The 25943-nt window shown below is 35.2% G+C and overlaps 1 protein-coding gene and 1 long non-coding RNA gene across 3 annotated transcripts in view; one reads left to right on the top strand and one right to left on the bottom strand.

The window, feature by feature from the left end:
* LOC122205369 (zona pellucida binding protein) overlaps positions 1-25943 on the top strand; it is a 115495-nt gene that overhangs the window by 33548 nt on the left and 56004 nt on the right. For both annotated transcript variants that reach the window (XM_042913735.1, XM_042913726.1), the window contains one exon: positions 19997-20073. In XM_042913735.1, the coding sequence (XP_042769669.1) occupies positions 19997-20073 (77 nt within the window). The remainder of the gene's footprint in view (positions 1-19996; positions 20074-25943) is intronic.
* LOC122205383 lies at positions 412-24046 on the bottom strand. The gene is made up of 2 exons (XR_006196026.1): positions 23914-24046; positions 412-938 (listed from the first exon to the last, which is right to left on the bottom strand). It is a non-coding gene; the product is annotated as an uncharacterized LOC122205383 (long non-coding RNA).

The following is a 25943-nucleotide window of genomic DNA, read 5'->3' as shown; positions in this document are numbered from 1 at the left end:
TAAACCTTGCTATGGTAACTTATTAGAGAATGGAGTTAGTATAAGGAAATGCCTATCTTGATATTTGACTACAGGATTTAATTTGCAAAAAGCATCTAAGTGCAATAAGAAGAGTTAATATAGATCAGAGGGACTGTTCTAACAGCTTACAGTGCTTTTCCTAATAACACAAAGTGGAGGCCCAGTATTTTCTGGAAATTTCAATGAATTTCGAGGAATTGATTTTAGACTTATATAAAGGGCTTGTTGATGAATGAGCACTTTGGAATAACTGTCGGTGTATTTTACTGGGTCCCATGGCAATTGACTCCGTCCCCTTTCCATCTCAAATGATCTTGCTTGCCGTACTCCTTTCTTTCTTCTTTTTACTCTGTCCTTGATTCCTCTCTTGCTGGTGTTTGTATTCACCCCTCTCTCTCTCTCTCTCTCTCTCTCTTTTTTTTTTTTTTTTTGGACATCTAGAATTAAATTTTTAGACACACCTGAGAGGTGTGAAGCTTTACAGGAAAAGAAGAAGAGAAGTTCAGCCCCATTTTCACTGTCTTTTTTTATCTTCCTTACTGCTTTTCTCCTTCTCCAGAAAAATTGTGAAAGTTATTCTGCAGCTGCTGAGACAAAGTATCACAGTTAGACTGGTTCTTCAGCTCTTCAAGGACCCACTGTTAGCATTCATGAGTCATGAGGTCTTTTACCCAGTGTATTTAATAGGTGCTGTTATTAGGCATTTAATAGTCCTTAGAAAACCTTGGAAGTATAGTTGAACCCATAAGAGAAAAATGATGGTAATGGAAACAAGGCACGGTGGGCTTGAGACGCATTTCTCTAATGACTAATGATGCCGAGCACCTTTTCATGTGCTTACTAGCCATTTGTGTGTATTCTTTTTTGGAGAAAAGTATATTCACGTCCTTCGTCCAGTATTTCTTTTTCCAGCTTTACTGAAATAAATTGATACGTAACATTACGTAAGTTGAAGAAGTAAGGAATAAGGATTTGATACACATGTATATTACAACATGATTACCACAGTAAAGTGAACACATCATCTCACATAGTTACAGTTTATTTTATCTTATTATTTTATCGTGGTGAGAACTTTTACAGTCTGCTCTTATAGCAACTTTCAAATATACCTTATTGTTAACCGTATTCACCATGCTCTATATTATATCCATATGCTTATTCATCTTCTAACTAGAAGTTTGTATCCTTGGTCTAACTTCATTCATTTCCCTCAGGCCCTACCCTCTAACCCAGCATCCACCAGTCAGTTCTCTGTTCCTATGAGTGGTTTTTGTAGATTCCACATGTAAATGAGATGAAAGTATTTGTCATTCTCTGTTTGACTTAATTTCACTCAGCACAATGCCCTCAAGGTCTATCCACTTTGTTGCAGATGGTAGAATTTGCTTTTTCTTCACAGATAAATGCTGTTCCATTGTGTCTGTATGGATACATCCTTACACACAATCGTTTCCTCTACTGTGAAGAAGTTTTCTAGTTTGATATAGGTCCATGTTTTGGTTTGGTTTCATTGCTTGTGCTTTGGCTGTCATATTCATAAAGTCATTGGCATGTTCACTAAAGAGCTTTTTTGTATGTTTTCTTCTGGGAATTTTATGGTTTAGGTCTTACATTTAAATCTTCAGTTCAAATTAATGGTTGAGATTGGCATGAGATCAGAGTCCAGTTTAATTCTCTGGCATGTGACTGGTTTTCCCAGTACAATTTATTGTAGAGACTACCTATTCTCCATTGAGTATTCTTGGCTCCTTTGACCTTATATGCATGAGTTTATTTCTTGGGCTCTCAACTCGGTTCCATAGATATGTGTTTTATGTCCATACCATACTCTTTTGATTACCGTACCTTTGTAATATACATTGAAATTAGAAGTGTATTGCCTCCAGTTTTTTTCTTTCCCCGAAGTACATTGGTTATTCAGGATTCTTTGTGGTCCCATAAGAATTTGAGTGTTTATATTTCTGTAAAAGATGCTGGTGGAATCTTGATAAAGATTGTATTGAATCCATAGATTGCTTTGGGTTGTATGGACATTTTAACAATGTTGATTCTTAACCTTATGAACCTGGGATATCTTTCTACTTATTTGTGAGTCTTCAGTTTCCTTATCAATATCTTACTGCCTTCAGTGTACAGATCTTTTTACCTTATTGTTTAAATTTATTCCTAATTATATTGTTGTTTTTGATATTATTATGAGTGGCATTGTTTTCTTTATTTCTTTTAAAGTAACTTGTTACTGTATAGAAATGCAATTTATGTTTGTATGTTGATTTTGTGTTCTGCAGCATTACTGAATTCATTTATTAGGTCTAACAATTTTTTTGGTGGAGTCTCTTGCATTTTCTGTAAGTATGATTGCATCATCTGCAGGCACAGACGTTTTTACTCATTCCGTTTTGATTCAGATGCCTTTTCTTTCTCTTGCCTGGTTGCTCGGGCCAGGACTTCTAATGCTGTTACTATAGGAATGGTGAGAATAGGCCTCCTTGTCTTGTTCTTGATCTTAGAGAAAAATCTTTCAACCTTTTACCATTGAGTATGATGTTAGCTGTAGGCTTTTAATATGTTGGAGTACTTTCCTTCTGACCTGATTTGTTGGGAGTTTTAATTGTGAATGACTATTGAATTTTGCCAAACACTTTTGCATCTACTGGGATACTCATAGGATTTTTTTATTCTATTCATGTGATGCATCATACTTGTTGATTTGCATACGTTGAACCATCCTTGCATCCCAGAGATGACTCCTACTTGATCATGGGGTACGAAGCTTTTAATGTGCTATTGAAGTTGGCTTGCTGGTGTTTTGTTGAGAATCTTTCCTTCTGTATTCATCAGGGGTATTGGTCTGTAGTTTTTTTTCTTGTAGTGTCTGTATCTGGCTTTGGTATCAGGGATAACAGTGGCCATGTAAAATGAGCTTGGGCATGTTACCTTTTCTTCAGTTTTTTAAAAGAGTTTGAGAAGGATTGACATTGAGGTTTTAAAAATATTGGGCAGAATTTGCCAGTGAAGCTATCTGGTCCTGGTATTTTTCTGTTTGGGGAGGTCTTGGTGACAGATTCAATTCTCTACTTGTTGTCGATCTGTTCAGATTTTCTGTTTTGTCATGATTCAGCCCTGTTAGGCTATATGTTTTTAAGAATGGATCCATTTATTTTAGGTTGTCTAGTTCTTGGTATATAGTTATTCATAGCCACCTTTAATGATCCTTTGTATTTCTTTGGTATCAGTTGTAATGTCTCCAGATTCATTTATAATTTTATTTATTTGGGATCTGTCTTTTTTTTTTTTTTTTTTTTTTTTTTGCTTGTCTTGCTAAAGGTTATCCATTTTGTTATTTTTTCAAAGAACCGGGGGCACCTGGGTGGCTCAGTCAGTTAAGCATCATCTGACTTCAGCCCAGGTCATGATCTCACCATTCGTGAGTTTGAGCCCTGCGTTGGACTCTATGCTGACAGCTCAGCATGGAGCCTGGAGCCTCCTTCAGATTCTGTGCTTCCTTCTCTCTCTGCCCTTCCCCTGCTAATGCTTTCTCTCTCTCTCTCTCTCTCTCTCTCTCTCTCTCAAAAGGAAATAAACATAAAAAAAAAAATTCAGAGAACCAGCTCTTCTTTTTGTTAATAATTTGTTTTATTTTTCATGTTCCCTATTCCATTTATTTCTGCTTTAATTTCTTTTGCGTTTTTATTTAATTCCAGTTAGTTAACACATAGTGTTATATTAGTTTCAGGTGTACAGCCTAGTAATTCAACTTCCATGTATCACCTGGTGCTCATCATGACAAGTGCACTCTTTAATCCCCATCACCTATTTAGCCCATCCCCCCATCCACCTCCCCTCTGGATTGGAAGAACAAATATTGTTAAAATGTCTATACTACCCAAAGCAGTCTACACTTTTAATGCAGTCCCTATCAAAATACCAACAGCATTTTTCGTAGAACTAGAAGAACCAATCCTTAAATTTGTATGGACCACAAAAGACCCTAAACAGCCAAAGCAATCTTGAAAAAGAAAGGCAAAGCTGGAGGCATCGTAATTCCAGACTTCAAGTTACATTACAAAACTGTAGTGATCAAAACAGTGTGGTACTGACACAAAAATAGATACATAGATCACTAGAACAGAATAGAAAATCTGGAAATAAGCCTGATGGCTATATGGTCAATCAATCTTTGACATAACAGGAAAGAATATCCAGTGGGAAAAAGACCATCTCTTCAACAATGGTGTTGGGAAAACTGCACAGCTACATGCAAAAGAATGAAACTGGACCACTTTCTTACGCTGTACACAAATATAAATTCAAAATGTATTAAATACTTAAAAGTGAGACCTTAAACCATAAAAATCCTAAAAGAGAACACAGGCAGTAACTTTATTGACATTGGCTATAGTAACTTCTTTCAAAATATGTCTCCTGAGGCAAGGGAAATGAAGGCAAAAATGAACTATTGGGACTACATAAAAATAAAAAGCCTCTGCACAGTGAAGGAAACAATCAACAAAAACTAAAAGGCAACCTACAGAATGGGAGACGATATTTGCCAATGATACATCTGATAAGTGGTCAGTATCCAAAATTTGTAGAGAACTTGTAAAACTCAATGCCCAAAACCAAATAATTCAATCAAAAAAATGGGCAGAAGGCATGAATAGACATTTCTCCAAAGAAGATACCTGCTTTAATTTTTCTTTTTGTCTTTCTTCTAATGTGAAGACAAGTTTTTTATTTTTATTTTTTCTTGTTCCTTGAAGTGTCATGTTAGGTTGTTTGTTGGAGATCTTTTTTGTTGATGTATACTCCTTTGTTTTCTTTCAAGAATTTGAAATTTTATCTTCTAAATGTCGAAGATTCATTTTGAGTAAATATTTTTTATATACTGTGAAATATGGACCCAGTCTTCACTTAAGTGTGGATGTTCAGTTGTCCCAGCACCATTCTTTGAAGAGCCTGTGGTCTTCCCCATTGCACTGTTATGGCACCTTTGTTGAGAGTCAGCCAGCCACCGATATATGGGTTTATTTCTAGACTCTTCTACTTCATCGTTCTGTATGCCTGTCCTTAGACCAATACCACACTGTTTTTGTTGTGTTTTGTTTTTAATGTTTATTTTTGAGAGAGTGTGAGCAGAGTAGGGGCAGAGAAGAGGACAGAGGATCCAAAGTGGGCTGTGCGCGAGCCTGATGCAGTGCTTGAACTCACGAACTGTGAGATCGTGACCTGAGCCAAAGCTCAACTGACTGAGCCACCCAGGTGCCCCGCTACACTGTTTTTTTTTTTTTTTTTTTTTTTTAATTTTTTTTTTCAACGTTTTTAATTTATTTTTGGGACAGAGAGAGACAGAGCATGAATGGGGGAGGGGCAGAGAGAGAGGGAGACACAGAATCGGAAACAGGCTCCAGGCTCCGAGCCATCAGCCCAGAGCCTGACGCGGGGCTCGAACTCACTGACCGCGAGATCGTGACCTGGCTGAAGTCGGACGCTTAACCGACTGCGCCACCCAGGCGCCCCTACACTGTTTTGATCATAAGCTTTTGATAGTACTTTGTAGTGAGATTTGAACCTTGGAAATTAGAGTCCTCCAATTTTGTTCTTCTTTTCAACGTTGGTTTGCCTAGTTGAAGTTTGTTGCAGTTCCATGGGTTTTAGCATCTGTCTTTCCATTTTTGCCGGAAAAGGCCATTAGGGTTTTGGTAGGGAATGCCCTGAACCCACCAATAGCTTTAAATAGTATTAACACCTTAACAGTATTAAGTCTTCCAATCTGCGAATACAGGATATCTTTCCATTTATTTAGGACTTTGTCTTAGACCGTTGAGCTGCTGTAACAAAATACCACGGACTGGGTAGCTTATAAACAATGGAAATGAGGGGTGCCTGGGTGGTTCAGTCGGTTAAGCGTCTGACTTCGGCTCAGGTCATGATCTCGTGGTCTCTGAGTTCGAGCTCTGCGTCGGGCTCTGTGCTGACAGCTCAGAGCCTGGAGCCTGGTTTGGATTCTTTGTGTGTGTCTCTCTCTCTCTGCCCCTCCCCTGCTCATGCTCTTTCTCTCTCTCTCTCTCTCAAAAATAAATAAACATTTAAAAAAATACAGTGGAAATTTATTTCTCACATTTTTGGAAGCTGGAATTCTGAGATCAGGGTGCCATCATGTTCAGGAAGGATGCTTTTCAGGTGTGCAGACTTCTCATTATATTCTTACATAGCAGGAGAAGCCAGGGATCTCTCTGGAGGGACTTTTGCAAGAGTACTTGTAACCCCATGGCTAAAAGCACTACTCTCGTGACCTAAGAACCTCCCAAAGACCCCCACCTCCTAATATCATCACATTGGGCATTTGGATTTCAAGATACGAATTTGGGGGGTGGATACACATATTGAGGCCATAGCAGATTTCTTTAATTTCTCTCAGCAATGTTTTGTACTTTCCAGTGTATTAAGTATTGCACGTCTTGATGGATTTATCACTATGTACTTATTTGTTCTTTTTGATGCTGTTGTGAGTGCATTTTGTAATTTATTTTGACATTGTTCATTGCTAGTGTGTAGAAATTCACTAATTTTTGTGTGTTTTCTTGCATTTTGGTTGAATTAATTTGTTAGCTCTGTGTTTTTTTGTGTCTGTGGTTGGAATTTTTAGCTTTTTCCATATAGAAGATAATGTTACCTGAGGATAACAATAGCTTTGCTTCTTGGTTTTCAACTTGTATAATTTTTATCTCTTTTTCTTGCCAAATTGATTTTGCTAGCCTGTCCAGTATACTGTTTATTAGAAGTGGCACAAGTAAACATCCTTGAATTGCTTGTAATCCTAGAGGGAAAGCTTACATCTCACACTATTGAATATAATATTGGCTATGGGCTTTTCATAAAAGTTCTTCATCAGGTTGAAGCAGTTCATTTCAATTCCAAGTTTGAGTGTGTTTATCATGAAACTGTCAGATTTTGTCAGATGTTTCTTCTTTATCAAATGAGATTATCCTTTTTTTTTTTTTTTTACCCCTTCTATGAATGCATGTGTTATAATTTTTGATTTTCATATGGTGAACTGTCTTTGCATTCCTGGGAAATATCCCACTTAGTTAGGGTTTAAATTCCTTTCGTATGCTACTGGAATTTGTTCATTACTATATTATGGAGAATGTTTGCATTCATAAATTGGCCCAGAGTTTTCTTGTGATGTCCTTTTCTGGCTTTGGTGTCAGGGTAATGTTGGCTTCATGAAATTAGGTAGGAAGTGTCCCTTTTCTATTCTTCCAGAAGACATTGAGAGTTTCTCTAATTACTCTTGATAGAATATACCACTGAAGCCATTGAATCCTGGGTTTTTCTTTATTGGGAGTTTGTTAATTACTTATTTGATCTTTTCTTGTTGTTGTTATATGCTTATTCATATTTTATGTTTCTTTGTGACTCAGTTTAGGTGGTTTATATTTTCATCTCTTTCATCTAGGGTATCATATTTTTGCATATAGTTATACATAATATTCTCTTATAATTCTTTTTATTTATGAAAGGTAGATAGGTAGTAATTCCTGTCTTTAATTTCTTTTTTTCTTTTTTTTTGTAATTTTTTTTTAACGTTTATTTATTTTTGAGACAGGGAGAGACAGAGCATGGACGGTGGAGGGTCAGAGAAAAAGGGACACACAGAATCTGAAACAGGCTCCAGGCTCTGAGCTGTCAGCACAGAGCCCGACGCGGGGCTCAAACTCACGGACCGCGAGATCATGACCTGAGCCGGAGTCGGACGCTTAACCGACTGAGCCACCCAGGCGCCCCATAATTTCTTTTTTTCTTTGGTTAGGTGGTGATCAATATTGTAGATCTTTTTAAGGAACCAACTTTTTTTGTTTTCCTTGATTTTATTGTTTTTTTCTATTCTCTATTTTGTTTATACCTGTTCTATTTTGTATTGTTTCCTTCTTTCTGCTGTTTTTGATTACAGATTTTCTATACGGATTTTCTGATTTAATTTTCTTGATTTCTGGTTTTTGGTTTTGTTTGTTTTTGGTTTTGTTTTTGCTTTTCTAATTCCCCTGAATTTTATTATTGATTCCAGTTACTCAGTGTTTTTAAATTTTTTTCTAATTTGCATTTTTTTAAGTTTTTATTTAAATTCCAGTTAGTTAACATATGATGTGTAGTATTAGTTTCAGATGTACAATATAGTGATTCAGCACTTCCATGCAACACCTGGTGTTCATCACAAGTACACATTCTGAATTTTATATTTCTGTTCTTCTGATTGAATTTGTCCTTTTTTGGTTTCCTTAAGATAAAAACTTTATTTAATTTAAATTGTTCTTCTCTTCTAGTATTTGAGTTCAGTACTATAAATTTCTCTCTAAGCCCTGCTTTTACTGTATCCTACAAATTTTGATAAGTTGTATATTTACTTTCATTTGGTCCAGAATATTTGAAAATTGATCGGGACTTATTTTATTCATGTGGTATATATTGGTCTGTTGTTTAAGGTACAAGAATCTTCCAGCTCTCTTTCTATCATGTATTTCTCGTTTAATTCCGTTGCAGCCTGAGAGCATGTATTGTATCGTTCCTCTTTCAAAACATTTTTCAAAACGTGTCCAGTGGTCTGGAGTGTTGTCTGTCGTGGTGAAAGGTGCATGTGCTCCAGAAGAATTTGTATTCTCCTGCTGGATGAGGCATCCTATAATTGTCAGTTGGATGCATTTGATTGATGTTGCTCTTCAGGTCCACTGTGTTGTTACTGATATTTTACCTTCTGGATTTGTCACAGATTGATCAGAGTTGTTGAAGTGCCCATCTCTATTAGCAGAGTCCTTGTGATTTTATTAGTTTTGGCCTCCCATTTCTACATACTATGTTATTAGGCTTGTACTCGTTAAGGATTGTCTGTCTTCTTGGAAAAATGACACCTTTATCATATATAATAACCTTAATTGTGATAACTTTTCTTTTCCTGATGTTTTATCTACAATGAAAATTAATATTACTGTTCCAGCTTTCTTTTGATTTGAGTTTGTGTGTATATCTTCCCTTACCCCTTTAATCTTCATCTACCAGTGTCTTTGTGTTTAAAGTGGGTTTCTTGAAGATGAGATATAATTAGGTGGGTTTTTTTTGAAAATTCATTCTGACGGTCTTTTTAATTGGTATATTTAAACTGTTGACTCAAAATCAGTATCGATGGGGTTGAATTGAGATCCGCCACATTAGTTACTGTTTTGTGTTTGCTGCCCCTTGTCTTTTGTTTCTTTTTTTGTCTTTACTTTTTCTGTGTTCTCTGCTTTTAATTGAGCATACGTATGATTCGGTTTTCTTGTAACAGAATTCCCAGATTTGTTCTCCCTTCCCCTTACAACAACACTACTGTGTACTTAATTGTCCCTAAGCTTTAATCCACTGTACGATGTTCACATTATTTGGAACAAGCTATTTATTGTCCGTTTAATGTTAATATTACTTTCACTTTTTACTTCTCTAATGATATTTATTTAGATACAAGTTTTGGACATATGTTGTTTTCCTTCTCTGCGAAGAACTTCTTTTCACATTTCTTGCCAGGCAGCATTTCTGGTGACAGATTTTCTCAAGTTTTGTTTATCTGAGAAAGTCTTTTTTTCTTCTTCAGTTTTGAAGGATAATTGCACTGGATTCAGCCTTTTAGTTTGGTGGCAGTTTTTCTTTCAATACTTAGATTTACTCACTCTACTCTCTTCTTGCTTGCATGGTTCCTGAAGAGAAGGTTGGCTTAATACTTTTGAAAATAGTTTCTATTTTTTATTGTGGTCCAATACACATGACATAAAATTTACCCTCACTATTTCAAATACACAGATAAGTGGTATTAAATACATTCATGGTTTTGTGTCATTGTCATCATCATCCATCTCCAAAACCCTTTTCATCGTAGAAAACTGATTCTTTATCCTCATTAAATAAAGTCCCTATTCTCTTCGCAGCCCCAGGCATCCATCATTCTACTTTCTATTGCTGTGATTTTAATGATCTCATATAAGTGGAATCATACGGTCATTTTCTTTTTGTTACTGGCTTATTTCACTTACTGTAAGGTCCCCACGGTTGATTCATGTTGTTACATATGTCAGAATGTCCCTCCTTTTTAAGGCTGAGTAATATTTCATGTACACACACACACACACACACACACACACACACACACACATTTTGCTTATCCATTCATCCACTGAAGGCCCTTAGCTTGCTTTCAAGCTTAGCTGTTGTGAATAATGCTGCTTATGAGTGTACGCGTATCTCTTTGAGACCCCGCCTTCAGTTGTTTGGAGTGATACTTATAAGTAGATTTGCTGGATTGTTGTAAGTGTATACTTATAAATATAGTAATTCTGTATTGATTTCTTTAAGGAACTGCTTTAGTTTTCCACAGTGGCTACAACATTTACCATTCTCAATAACAGTGCGTAGGAGTTCTCATTCACCATATCTTCACCAGCACTAGTTCTTTTTTTTTTTTTTTAATGCTTATTTATTTATGTTTGAGAGAGAGAAAGAGAGAGCACAGAGAGAGGGAGACAGAATCCGAAGCAGGCTCCAGGCTGTGACTTGTTAACCCAGAGCCCGACACAGGGCTTGAACCCACGAACTGTGAGATCATGACCTGAGTCGAAGTCAGACACTCACCTGACTGAGCCACCCAGGTGCCCCATTTTTTTTATTTTCATAATAACCATTCTAATGGGTACGAGGCAGCATCTCATTATAGTTTTGGTTTGCATTTACTTAATAATTAATGATTCTTGAATACCTTTTCATGAGTTTATTGGCTGTTTGTACATTTTCTAGAAAGAAATGTCTGTTCGGTTCCATTGTCCATTTTTGAACCAGGTTGGTATCTTTTTATTTAGTTTTATGATTTTTCTGTGTATTCTGTATATTAATCTATTATCAGATCTCAATTTGCAAGTAGTTTCTCCCATTCTGTACATTGCTCTTAACTCTACTAATGTTGTCTTTTGATGTACAATTTTTCAACTTTTCATGAAGTTTGTCTAGTTTATTTTATTTCCCATACCTTTGGTGCCATATGTGAGAAATCATTGCCACATCCAGTGCTGTGAAGCTTTTGCCCTATACTTGCTTCTGACAGCGTTTTGGATCTTACATTTAGGCCTTTGATCTACTTTGAGTTAATTTTTGTATATGGTATTAGGTAAAGGTTCAAATTCATTCTCTTACCTGTGGATGTCCATTTTCCCAGCACCGTTTGTTGGAAAGACTTTCCTTTCCCCATTGAATCATCTTGGCACCCTTATCAAAAATCATTTGACTGTATATGTGAGGGCTTTCTTCGTGTCTAACTCTTCCACTGGTCCGTATGACTGTCTTTATGCCAGTTCCATGCTGTTTTGGTTGCTATAGTTTTTTTAATAAGTTTTGAAATCAAGAATTGTGACGCTTTCAGCTTTGTTCATTTTCAAGATTGTGTTGGCTATTCCAGTCACTTGTGATTCCATATGAATTTTAGGGTGGGTTTTTCTATTTTTACAAAAACATCATTGGAATTTTGGTATGATTGCACGGAATCTATAGGCTGCTTTGTGTGGTGTTGACAGTTTAACCCTATTAGGTCTTCCAATCTGTGAACATGGGCATATTTCCATTTATTTTTGTCTTCTTCATTTTCTCACATCAGTGCTTTATAATTTTCATCATGTAAGTTGTTCACCTTCTTGGTTAATTCCTGAGTATTTTTTTTATACTATTGTAAATGAAATTGTTTTCATAATTTCTTCTTCATACTATTGGGTGTAGTTTTAGAAATGCACCTGACTTTGTATCTGGCAAGTTTGTTGAATTTATTTGTTTGTATAGTTTTATTTCTGGAATCTTTATTTCTACATATAATGTTATATCATCCGTGAATAGAAATAATTTCACTTCCTTTCCAGTTTGATACTTTTTATTTCTTTTTCTTGCCTTACTGCACTGGCTAGAACTTCTAGTACTTTGTTGAACAGAAATGGCAGAAGTCCACATCCTTGTTTTTTTCCTCATCTTCAAGGAAAAGCTTTTAGTCTTTTACCACTGAATATGATTTTGGCTGTTGTTGGTGTGTGTGTGTGTGGGTGTGGGTGTGGGTGTGTGTGTGTATCTTTTATTATATGGTGGGATTTTCCTCCTGCTTCTATATTGTTGAGCCTTTTTTTCATGAAAGGGTGTTGAATTTTGTAAAATGGCTTTTTTGCATCAAATGAGATGGGCATGTGTGTTTTTAGCCCCTTTGTTCTGTTAATGTGGTGTCTTACATTGCTTTTTGTATGTTGATCCATCCTTGCGTTCTGGTAGTAAATCCCACTTAATCATGGTGTATTACTCTGTGAATATGCTCCTGAATTCAGTTTGCTAGTATTTTGTTGAGGAATTGTGCATCAGGGTTTATTAGTGATACAGATCTGTTATTATTTTCTTTTCTTATAGTATCTTTGTCTGCTTTTTGTGTTATGGTGATGCTGGCCTCATAGGATGAATTTGGAAGTGTTCCTTCCTCTTCCGCTTTTTGGAAGAGTTTGAGAAGGGTTGGTATTGATTCTTCTTTAAATTGTTGTAAGAATTTGCCATTGAAGTCCACCAATCCTGGGTTTCTCTTCTCAGTTCTGTTTTCCTTTAGAAATTGTCATAGTCTGGTATTAGGTACATGAATTAGGTGCATACATGTTTATAATTTTTACATATTACCACTCTATTAAATCTATTATTAATATATAATGTTCTCTTTTATACCCTTTTTTGATTTCAAGCTTATTTTGTCTCATATTTGTGTAGTCACCCCTGCTCTCTTTTTGTTACTGTTTTCGTGGAGTATCATTTTCCATCCTTCCACTTTCAGTGTACTTGTGTTTTTGTATCTAAAGTGAGCCTCTTGCAGAGAGCACGTTGTTGGATTATGGCTGTTTTATTCATTCTGTCAATCCCTGTTTTTTGAGTTGAGAGTTTAATTCATTTACTTTTAAAGTGATTACCCATAGTACAGGCTTTACTTCTGCCATGTTGCTTCTTGTTTTCTATTTTGTTCCTCATTTTCTTCATTATAGCCTTCTTCTTCTTTTTTTTTTTTTAAGTTTATTTATTTTGAGAGAGAGAGAGAGAGAGCACATGTGCAGGTGGGGCAGGGGCAGAGAGAGAGGGAGAGAATCGCACGCTGTCAGCCCAGAGCTGGACACCAGGCTCCATCTCACGAACTGTGAGGTCATGACCTGAGCCTAAGTCAAGAGTCAGACTCTTAACCAACGGAGCCACCCAGGCACCCCAATTACAGTCTTCTTTTGTGTGTAGTTGACTTTTTGTACTTAAATGTTTAAAGCTTGCTTTATTTTCTTTTGTGTATGTTCTATAGGTATTTTCTTTGTTGTCAAAATGGGAGTTACATTTAACATCCCAATGTCATAACGCTAATTTGAATTTATACCAGCATAATGTTAGTACCGTCTGGAAACTCTCCTTCAACAGTTCTTTTCCCACCCCTTTCAGTTGTTGATGACATAAAATTATGACTTTACATATTGACCCAAAATATAAACTAATAATTATTTCAAATGAATTTAGTCTCTCAAATTGTTTAGAAAGTAAAATGTGAAGTTACAAAACAACGTTGCAGTCATACTACCTTTAGGCTGTTTTTTAATCATGTCAATATTACTGTTATAATCCAGTCTTACAATAATAGCAGCTTTTAGCATCACTCATACATTGACCTTTATTGAGATCTTTATTCACATGGCTTTGAATTTCTGTCTCGTGTCCTTCCTTTCACCCTGTACGACTCCCTTGACCATTTCTTGGAGGGCAGATCTAGTGGTAGCAGAGTCCCTCAGCTTTTGTTCATCTGGGAACGTCTTAATTCCTCCCTTACTCTTGAAAGACAGTTTTGCATGTTGTCAGATTCTTGGTTGACATTTAAAAAAAACAACTTTTAGCACTTTTATTATATCAGCCCGGGACATTTGGCCTCTAAAAGCTTTTATGTGAAATCTGCTCAGAACCTTATTGAGGATCCGTTGTATGTGACAGGTTACTTCTCTCTTCCTGCTCTCATGATTCTTTGTCTTTCAGAAGCTTCATTATAATGTGGCCTCATGTGAGTCTTTTTGAGTTTACCTTACTTGGTATTTGTTGAGCTTCTAGATGTTTATATTCATGATTTCATCAAGTTTGAGAAGTTTTAAGCCACTGTTTATTAAAATACTTTCTCTGTCACTTTCTTTTCCTTCTGGGACTCCCACAGTGTAGATTTTGGTCCATTTGATGATGTTCAAGAGTTTTCTTAAGTTCTGATCACTTTCCCTCGTTTTTTTTCTTTTCTTTAGATTTGATAATTTCTAATGTTCTGTTTTTAGGTTGGCTGATTTGTTTCTTCTGCCTGATCAAATCTGCCTTCAGATCAGTTATTCACTTCAGTTCTCATACTTAGCAGCTCCAGGATTGCTTTTTAGTTTCCTGTCTCTTCAATATTTCCATTTGTTTGTACAGAATTTTGACTTTATCCACACCTACTCTGATTTTTTTCCTCATCTTCAGGAGGGTTGTTTTATACGGGAGAACCTCTTGGGACGAATGGAGGCCTAAACTTACGAACCTGTGGAGGGCCCTGTAAGACAGAACTCCCCTAGAGTTTCTGATACTTGAGTTTGCTCGCTGTGAGCCTTCAACAGATTCTGAATTACAGTTTTCTTACTGGTACTAGTTCCCCTGGCCGGCTCTTGGGGCTTCTCCTGGTGAGCAATAGTTAACCTGTATCCACCCATTTTTCTCTACAATTTTGTGGACAGCAGTTTTCCCGGAGACCTTACTTACTTGGTGAATCAAAGAAGAGTTTGTGAGTTTCAGTGTGTGTACCTCTTACGAGGATGGGAGTGATGGCATCCAGGTTCCTTTCATGGTGGACTGTAAACGAGTAGTTCTCTCAGATCTTTTTTGTTTTCTTAATGCTTCTGTTACTGATTTTTTTGTGTTTAATTGACTATAAAATATCATTTTGGTTTTATTCTCATTTCCTTTTCTGAACGTATCTAGTTACTCTCTTGGCAGCCACCGTGCGTTTTACAATTAACATCTTGAATGTATAACTATATAGTTTGGATTAATACTAGCCTAGTATGAGCAGTGTACCAAAACTCTGCTCCAGGATAGTTTGTTCCTTCCTCTCTATGGTGTGCTCAGTGATTGCATTTTTTTTTTTTTTTTTTTTTTTTTTAAATTTTTTTTAACGTTTATTTATTTTTGAGACAGAGAGAGACAGAGCATGAGCGGGGGGGGGGGGGGGGGTCAGAGAGAGAGGGAGACACAGAATCGGAAGCAGGCTCCAGGCTCTGAGCTGTCAGCACAGAGCCCGATGCGGGGCTCGAACTCACGGACCGTGAGATCATGACCTGAGCTGAAGTCGGACGCTTACCCGACCAAGCCACCCAGGCGCCCCTGTGATTGCATTTTTATATACGTTGTTTACCATTAACATAGATTTATGACTATTGTCTTATGTATTTATTTTTAATCATATACATGAAAAAAGTGGAGTTAAAAAAATAAAAATACAGCAATATTGCCTTTCACCTGTGTAGTTAACTTTACAACTGTTATTTATTTTTTTGTATAGCATCAAATTATTATCTGTTGTCCTGTTACTATCTAATGTCTCAAACACTGTGTTTGTAATATTTTACTTTCTTCTTCATTTCTGAATGCTAGTTTTCCAGGATTCTTGGTTGAAAGCATTTTTTCTTTTAATGCTTTAAATATGTTATCTCACTGCCTTTGAACCTCCATGGGTTTTTTTACAAGAAATCTGCGATTAATCTTTTTATGCACTTGAAGTGACAAGTTTTTTTTTCTTCTTCTCTCTCTCTCTCTCTCTCTTTCTGCTTTCCAGATTATCTCTTTGATTTTTGACAGTTTGGTTATAATCTTTTTCACTGTTGAATCCCTTGCATATATCCTGCTTCAATTCCATTGATCTTTTTGGATATGTGATTCATGTCTTTTATCAAATTGGGACACTTTTGTCTATTATTTTTTCAAGTGTTCTTCAAGTCTTTTTCTTTTTCTCTTTCTTTTTCTTTTTCTTTTTTTTTTTTTTTTTTCTTAACTAGGACCCCCATTATGCTTATGTTAGTACACCTGAAGTCCAACAGTCTCTTAGGCCTTCAGTTCTTTTCCTGCTTTTTCTTCCTGCTCCTCTAATTGGACACTCTCAGTTTTCCTATCCTCAAATTCACAGGTTCTTTCTTTCACAAGATCAATTGAAAACCTGTAGTGAGTTCTTCATTTTAGTTGTTGTAATTGTTAGTTCCAGAATTTCTGTTTGGTCTCCTTTTATATAATCTTTTACTTTATTAATATGATATATTTGTTGAGAAATCATTTTCCTTTTTGTTGTTGTTCTCTGTTCATTATTTCCTTTAGCTCTTTGAGTATATTCAATCCAGTTGGTATGGAATATTTATTTGTCTAATAATTAAAATTTCTGTGCTTCCTCAGGGATAGTTTGTTTGTTTGTTTTCGTGAATGGTTCATACTGTCTTCTTTCATTCCTTGTAATTTTTTTTTTTTTTGAAAACTGTACATTTTTAATATTCTAACCGGTAGTTACCATGAAACCAGATTCTTCCACCTCTTTTGTGTCTGTTGTTATTGTTTATAGGTGTTGTGGTTGTTGGTTTAGTGACTTATCTAAACCACCTTTGCAAAGACTGTTCTTTGTTGTGTGTGATCTCTCAGGTCTCATGTCCTTTAGCTTGATGTTAGTGTTCTGATAAGAGATTCCTTAAGTGCTGTGCTTAAGTCAACTTCCCTTGATTCAGGTTCTTTTGAATCAATGATTCAGAGACCATTGATTGAAAAACCATTTGATTCTTCTAATTGTAAAAATTCAGCTATTTTCCAGAGTTTCAGCAAAGTTGACTCTGTTTTGGGTTATTTTTGTCAGCATTTCTGTGGTAGGACATGGCTTGAAGTATCCTAAATCACCATATTACTGACATCGTTTCTTTTTCATTGTTTCATTTTATAGAAAGTTTAATCTAAAAAAACAAAACAGGGTGCATAGTTTCATACAGGGTGAGGTTAGCCATCTAGCCTAAGTAAAGCAGGTATATCATAGGCAGGAGTTCAGGAAGAAATTGTGCTGTCTCAGATCCAGAGAACTGATTGAGTGAACTGATCTAGGGAGTGTGAGCGTTATGTGGTTTATCTAACATGGTGGAGGAAACTATACTGCCCGTTGGCCCTTACTAGCTTTGTACTGGATTTTAACTTAAACATTCTACATGTTAGTGACTTGATTGATCACTGTCCGTACTGACTGATCCTGAAGACTGGATAATTTCTGTTGATTCTGTGTTACTATTTCCAACAATTTTGATTTAGCGTAATAAATAGTAGATTTTAATGAATTTTTTTATTTGCCTTAAAATTTTTATAAGGATTTAAATTAAAAATAAAATTGTGGGAGCACCTGGGTGGCTTAGTCAGTTAAGCATCTAACTTCAGCTCAGGTCATGATCTCACAGTTTGTGAGTTCAAGCCCTGCATCAGGCTCTGTGCTGACAGGTCAGCTCAGAGCCTGGAGCCTGCTTCGGTTTCTGTGTCTCCCTCTCTCTCTCTGCCCTACCCCCACTGGCGCTCTGTCTCTCTCTCTAAAATAAACATTAAAAAGTTAAAAAAATAAAATTGTGTATCTTCATGATGATCTGATCTCATAATCATATTATGTTAAATTGGTAGACTCTGGTCTACCGTCTTCTGAATTACTTCATGAGCAGTGGCTTCAAAAGCAAGCATTACCTTGGGTGAATAATATTTTAAATATTTGGCTACAATTTGAAAATGCTTTCTTTAACTCCATTGTATATTTTTGATACATACATTTAGAAATTTTACATTTGCTGGGTCTGGTTTTAGGATTGTCTCATTTTAAAAGGATTTAAAGTAAAAATAGTCCATAAAAAAAAAAACAAAAAACAACCTCCTTTTTTTTTTTTTTCCCCCTCCAAATCTACAACCCTACTTGGAGGTCTCCTTCAGCTCAAACATCTTGTTCTGTTTGCTTTTATAAAATCACCCAGATGTGGTTTGTCTTTTTTGTGATATTTGATAATTCTTTGTGATATTAATTCAGATGAAAGCAGGGAAGTTACATAATGTGTCTGGTTTGGGGAGAATACTGAAGGGGCGCCTGGGTGGCTCAGTTGGTTAAGTGTTCAACTCTTGATTTCCACTCAGGTCATGATCTTGCGGTTCGTGAGATCGAGCCCTGCGTTGGGCTCAGCACTGACAGCATGGAGTCTGCTTGGGATTCTCCTTTCCCCTGTGCATGCATGCTCTCTCTCAATTGTAATTGTCAAAATAAATAAACTTAAAAAAATAAAAATAAAAAAGAATACTGAAATAATGAAGATTGCCCAATATTCTACAAGTGTATTCTGCATTTATTAGTACTTCTGTGGTCAATTTTATTACCTTCGTATCAACACTTATCCATCCAACATATTTTACATAACATATCAGGCAAAGTCAATAATATAGAGCAAGGATCTTTCTTCAAGAAGGTCATATTCTACTTAAAGGAAGATGTCATGTAACAGTAGTATAGCAAATACTGTGGCGGAAATTCCAGGTGTTCTTTGGGTGCTATGAAAGTAGAGATGTCATTAGGAGATAAACAGTTAAGGAGACCCATGAAATTATTGGTGTTTTAAAAGAATTCCATGCAGAATAGCAACTTAAAAGTCATGTATAAAGACAACACAGAGTATATCTAGGAAACATTCTAGAATGGCTAATGGGTAGGATATGATTGAGAATTTGAAGAAAGTAAAATAAGTCATGATTGCTTGTGGTTAGAGAAGAGCTTAGATTGTTAAGAGCGACATATTTATATTTAAAATTTTTTTTTAATGTTTATTTATTTTTGGGAGAGACAGAGACAGAATGCGAGTGGGTTAGGGACAGAGAGAGAGGGAGACACAGAATCCAAAGCAGGTTCCAGGCTCCGAGCTGTCAGCATGGAGCCCGACATGGGGCTCGAACTCACTTGCTGTGAGATCATGACCTGAGCTGAAGTCAGACGCTCAACTGACTGAGCCACCCAGGCGCCCCTGACATATTTATATTTTAAATCTTATTTTTACAACTGGAAAGAATGGCAAAATCATAATATTTAGCCTGTTGTTTTACAGAGCAGAGAGCAGAAGTCTCAAGGAGATAGTAAATAATGTGCCTGGGTTTCTTGGTGATAGACCTAGGGGTAGAAATCAGACTTTGTATATTTTGGTCCATAGTGAAGTAACTGAGGGTTTTAGAACCCTGGTAATTAGGTTGATGAGGTAATTTAGAAAGATTATTTAATAGAAATCTCTAAAGTCCTCTTTTTCTTACTCCCCTTTTGGTTTTTATGTCTTTGCAAATTTTTTATATCTTCCATATTCCTCAGTCAAGTAAGGTATAGTTATTCATGGTAGTCTCTTAATGATCCTTTGAATTCCCATGTTAACGGTTATAGTGTCTCCTTGTTTATTTATAATTTTGTTGGTTTGGGACATTTCTTTTTTCCTTGGTTAGCTTTCCTAAGAGGTTGCCAATTTTGTTTCCTTTTCAGAGGAGCAACTAACTCTTACTTTGGTGAAGCTTTTCTATGATTTTTCTGTTCTTTATTTCATACGTTTCTGTTCTAGTCTTTATTGTTATGATCAGGCATTGTTATTGTTACTATCGTTATTATTAATTCTTAGGACCAATGTAATAGTGAGGTTTTCCTGATTCATATTAAAAAAACTTTTTGGCTTAGGTTTGTAGCTAAAAAGAGTAGTTTAACATTAGGAAAATTGCTTAATTACGAGTGGAAGAGAAGTATTAGATAAATCATCTGTTTTATATTTCAAAAGCCAGTTTTAATATTATGATACAGTACTTTGGGCCCATGATAAAATAAAATGTATTTTCTCAGTTTCATCTCTAGACACTGAAAAAGGACCTAAGCCATGTGCAGACCATAATTGTGAATCTTCCAAAAGACTGTCTAAGGTATGTTATGTGAGGCTGGAGAAAGAAAACACCATGAACATGCTCAGTGTGTAAGTAAGCACTTCAGCTGTTTTAGAACACATCAAATCCAACCCTGCACTTAGGAAGTTCAACAATAAAAATAAAACTTCAAATAATAAATGACAATAGAGTTATTTTTATGAAAAGCTTTAGAATTTAGCATCTTGTGACTATATTAAGAAAGATGATTTTTCTACTTATTGGCCTTATTTGTTGTTCCATGTAATTAGTGTATATGTATACATACATATATTAGTATGTTATATATACTATGTATATGTATATATGTATATTAGTGTGTATGTGTATATCTATGTAATTATAATTAAATCACATAGAGTCCTCTCAGTGCTTAGGCTAAAAATTATGCTGAAACTCCCAGCAGGTATTTTAATGTACTTTTCTCTCTAACATTATACTCCACGTATGTAACATACAACAGTGTTTTCCTGTCTCTAATGACTCTTCAGTGATCATAAGCACTTTGTAGAAAGGTGATATGTTTGAATACTTAGAATATAAAATTATTTAGATTATGATAGTTGTAAGGGTTTCCTGTTCAAGGTACAGGTATTGCATATTCAGGTCAATATCCATTACTTTTGCTCAGTGAAATTGATTGAAGGGGATGATTTCTTAACTTGCACTTAGTAAGTATGTTTTCAAGTATTTCCATTTAAAATTTTTCCTTAGGGGTTATCTTTCACCTATGGGATAATTTTTTTGTTTTTTTGTTTTTTTTTTTAACTTTTGAAATAGGAGTTATGTTATGGGGCACCAGGAACAGAGAGCAGTAAGTCTTATTTTTTTAATCTTATTTCTTAATCCATGGGTACTGTGCTAACCTTTATTATTAACACATCTTTTAGACTTCTACCAATCTTCAAACTTTTACATAGTCATAAACCTTCATTTCTTTGGTGATGGAGTGGGAATGTGTGTTCAAGCCTGGGAATTAGGAGTAGGGAAGGAAATGGACACATTTTATTAATTTTCTTCAAGATGATCTCATGGTGCTACCCATTTGTAGTTTCCTTACGTCATTTAACATTGAGAGTCAATTTTATTTCTACTTTTTAAGTAGAAACAAAAAATCAAATTCTGCAATCCATGAAGCTTGTAATAAGAAAGGTCTGCAATTTTATTAACTCCATTTGTTCGTTTAGAATGTTATTTGGTTATATTAGGTTGCCCCTGGAACATTCTGCCCTGTGACTTTTCCTTTCATTTGGATACTTTTTTTTTTTTTTTTTTTTTTTTTTTTGCTATTCATCTGTCCCTTTGCTTCCTTTTTCTCTTCTGTCCTCCTTCCTGTTGTCCTTCTTTTCTTTCTTTTCTGGGCATAAAATGGTCTCTTTTTGTTTATTATCTCAAAATAAAGACTGGTGCTTTTCTGGCTTGATGGTAGTGTAATAGCGGTGTAATGGTTAGCATAATAATAAAAAGATTTCAGTAGCACCTGGGTGGCTCATTCCTTTGAGCATCCAGCTTCACTTCAGGTCATGATCTCCTGGTAGGTGAATTCGAGCAGGCATCAGGCTCCAGGTGTCTCCCTCTCTCCCTCTGCCCCTCCCCAGCTAATGCTTTTCTCTCTCTCAAAAAATAAATAAACTTTAAAAAAAAAAAAGAATTCAGAATTTCCAGGCCAAAGTATTTTCAAAGAAGCATTTCTGGGGCCTTCATTTGCAGATCTGAAAAATTATTTAATATTATCTGCTTTAGTGTTCATTTGATTCGGTTTTCAACTTTAGGGCCTTTTCATTTTGCATTAGCTTCTTATTTATTACTATAAATACACTTCTTTGAACTTAGAAAGATCTAAGTAACTTGAAATTTTCCCCCAACTATGGTAAATTCAAACTTATCTTGGCATATTTGCTGCAGTGAAGATCTGTCTATTTGGCTCTTTGAAGATTTGATCCGAGTATGTTCTGTTTCTTCTTAGATGCACTGTTTTTCCACTGTTCTCTTGCATTGATCTGTTTGTTAATCCTGTGCCATACTTTCTTCATCACTGTACCTTTACAGCAAATCTGATGTCAGGTAGTATAAGTATTTTATCTTGGTTCCTTTTCAACATTGTTTTATATTTTCTAGGTCCTTTGTATTTCCAAAAATGTCTATTTTTTATTTTTTTAATGTTTTTATTTTTAAGACAGAGCACCAGTGGGGGAGGGGCAGAGAGAGGGGGGCAGAGGATCCCAAGCAGCTAGGTGCTGACAGCAGTGAGCTGACACGGGGCTGGAACTCAGGAACCCCAAGATCATGATGGCTGGAGCCTAAGTTGGACACTCAACCAACTGAGCCACCCAGGTGCCCCTGTTTCTAAAAATTTTAAATCAGCATGTCAAGTTTCTAAAAACAATGAAAAATGCCCCAGATTCTGATTGGAGTTTCCATATATCTCCCAGTCAGTTGGTGAGAAGTGAAATTTTAATAATACGAAGTTTTCCTATACCTGATCATGTTAGTTTTTCCATGTTTATTTAGGTTTAAAAAATTCACTTTTTTTTTTTTTGGCAGTTTTTAGTTTAAATGCCTTGCATGTTTTCTGCTAAATTTATTCCTAAGTATTTTGTAGGGTTTCTTTTTTTTTTTTTTTTTTTTTGGTACTGTCTTAAATGGAATATTTAAAAAAATTCATTTGTCAGTTTCAGTTTTCAGTAGATGTTTGCATGTTGTATATTTGCGTATTGTATTTGCCACCTTGTTAAATTCATTTGCTATAGTAGTTGTTTTAAAGATTACTTAGGATTTTCTATATAAACCACCGTGTCATATGCAGATAGAGACTGTGTTTTTGTTTATGTTTTTTTCCTGATTTTTATACCTTTTGTTTCTTTACTGATCCTGTTTGAATGGCCAGATATTACAGTATTTAGTCATAAGAGTAGGTATCCTTTTCTTGTTCCTGATCTTAGGGGAAAAGCATTTTAGTCCTTCACTATTAAATACATTGTTAGCTCCAAGTTTTCATAGATGCCATTTACCAGATCAAGGAAGCTCCTTTCTATTTCTAGTTTACTGAGAGATTATGTTATGGATATTTGTTCAATTGTGTTAATACTAATTCTGCCTTTATTGAAAAAACCCCATATATCTTCATTATAAGTTTAGCAGAAAACATGGAAGACCTTCAAACTAAAAACCACAGTTTGTGCTTTTATCCTTATAAAATGTCCCCTTTAACCCTTGCTCTCAAATGTTATCTGAAATTAATATTATTAATTCAGTGATTCTGTGCTTACGGTTTGCCAGGGATACGTTTCTAACCATTTGGTTTCAATTATCTATGTCCTTATATCTAAAATGCATGTTTCTTATAGACAACATATAATTGACCCCTTTCTATTCTCAATAAAAACGTCTTTAATTGGAGTATTTATTCCAGTAAAGTTTAATGTCATTATTGATATAATTGGATTTATGCCTATTATTTTACTATTGTTTCCTTATTTTCCCTTTCTTTTGTAATTTTGTTCCCCTTTTTCTTTTTCATTCTTTGTGTGTATTTTCAGAGTTTCATTTTGTCTATCTATGTTTATTTATATTGAGATACAACTGACATGTAACGTGATACTGCTGTCAGTTTTAGGTTTACAACATAATCACTTGATGTATGTATATATTGCAATACTATTATTACACTAAATTAACATCTATAACCACACAGAGTTGCTGATTTTGTGTGTATGTGTGATGAGAATTTTAAGATGTATTATCTTAGCAACTTTCAAATATACAGTACATTTTTGTTACCAGAGTAACCATGCTGTACATGACCTCCCCAGACTTATTTATTTTATACAGTTGTCTTACCACATCTACGGTTTCACTTTCCATGGTTTCAGTTACCAGTGGTCAACTATGGCCCCAAAGCAGATAATTTTCCTTTCTCATGTTTGTCAGTAGGTCATTAGTGTCACAATGCCTGCATTATTCACCTCACTTCATCTCGTCACATGTGCTTTTGTATCATCTCACATCATCACAGGAGAAAGAAGGGGGCAAGTAGAGTGCAATAAGATATTTTAAGAGACAGATAAAGAGACTACTTTCACATAACTTGTGTTATAGTACATTATTATAATTGTTCTATCTTATTGTTGTTGTTAATCCCTTATTGTGATATAATTTGTAAACTCAACTCTACCATAGGGATGTATGTATAGGACAAAACATGGCATACGTAGGGTTGAGTAACAGCCACAGTTTCAGGCAACCATTGGGGATCTTAGAATGTATCCTCCATGGTAAGAGGGGACTCCTGTAACTGGAGCTTTGTGCCATTTGATCACCTGTTGACACATCTCATCCCCTGCCCAACTTTGATTGTTTTAAGATTGCACATATAAGTGAATTCAGACAGTATTTCTTTCTTTTTCTTAATTTTACTTAGCATAATGCCCTTAAGATCCGTCCATGTTGTTGCAGATGGTAGGATTTCCTTTTATTTTACATGTGTGTATATGTGTGTGTTTACTTAATAGTTGTATATATGTATATACATACACACACATATATACACTGTGTGTATATATGTGTGTGTATTTACATATATATATACACATATATATACATATATACGTATATATACACATATATACATATATACGTATATATATGTATACATGTATACATATATACGTATATATGTATACATATACACGTATATATATGTATATATACATATACATATATATATTACATATATATGTATATATATGTAATATATATATGTGTATTTACATATATATGTATATATATGTATATATATACACATATATGTGTATATACATATGTAAATATATATGTATGTAAATACACACACACACACACACACATACACACACACCGTGTTTTCTTTACCTGTTTATCCATTGATGGACACTTAGGTTGTTTCCGTGTCTTGGGTGTATAAGTAAATGCTGCAGTGGACATGGGGGTGCACATATCTTTCTGAGATAGTGACTTCCCGGATATATACCTGGAAATAAAATTGTTGAATTATCTGGTGGTTCTGTTTTCAATTTTTTGAGGAACTTTTCTGTGGTTTTTAGTGGCTGTACCTATTTCCATTCCCACCAATAGCCCACAAGGTTTTCATTTATCTCATCATCTTTGCCAGTGCTTGTTATTTCTTGTCTTTTTGATAATAGCCTTTTTCAACAGGTGTGAGGTTATATTTCGTGGTAGTTTTGATGTGCCTTTCTCTTATCATCAATGACATTGAGCACCTTTCCATGTATGGGTTTGCCATTTGTAAGCCTTTTTTTTGTTTTTTGGAAAAATGTCTGTTCAGAACTTCTGCCCATATTGTAATTGTGTTTTTTGTCATTGTTTTTATTGACTTGTAGGAGTTCTTATATATATATTTTGGATATTAACCCCTTAACAGATACATGATTTAAAATTGTTTCCTTCCATTCCATAGGTTGCCTATTTATTGCTGGTGTTCTTTGCTATAGAGAAGCCTTTAGGGTTGCTGCAGTTTCACTTGTTTATTTTGGTGTTTGGTATCAAATCCAAAAAAGTCATTGTCAGAACCGATCTCAAGGAGCTTACCCCTTATCTTTTCTACCAGGAGTTTTATGGCTTCAGGTTTTACATTTAATAAGTGGATTGCTTTGGGTAGTGTGGACATTTTGACAGTATTAATTCTTCCAACCCATGAGCATGGACTGTTTTCCCATTTATTGTGGCTTCTTCAGTTTCTTTCATTACTGTCTTGTAGTTTTCAGTACGTAAGTTTTTCACCTCTTTGGTTCCATTTATTTTTAGGTATTTTATTCTTTCTGATATATAATTTTGTGTGGGATTGTTTTCTTAGTTTATCTTTCTGATGTTTT

Source organism: Panthera leo, chromosome A2 (assembly GCF_018350215.1).
Source record: "Panthera leo isolate Ple1 chromosome A2, P.leo_Ple1_pat1.1, whole genome shotgun sequence".
NCBI classification, from domain to species: Eukaryota; Metazoa; Chordata; class Mammalia; order Carnivora; family Felidae; genus Panthera; species Panthera leo.
Note: the sequence above shows the minus strand (reverse complement) of the source record. Positions and strands in the feature narration are given on the sequence as shown.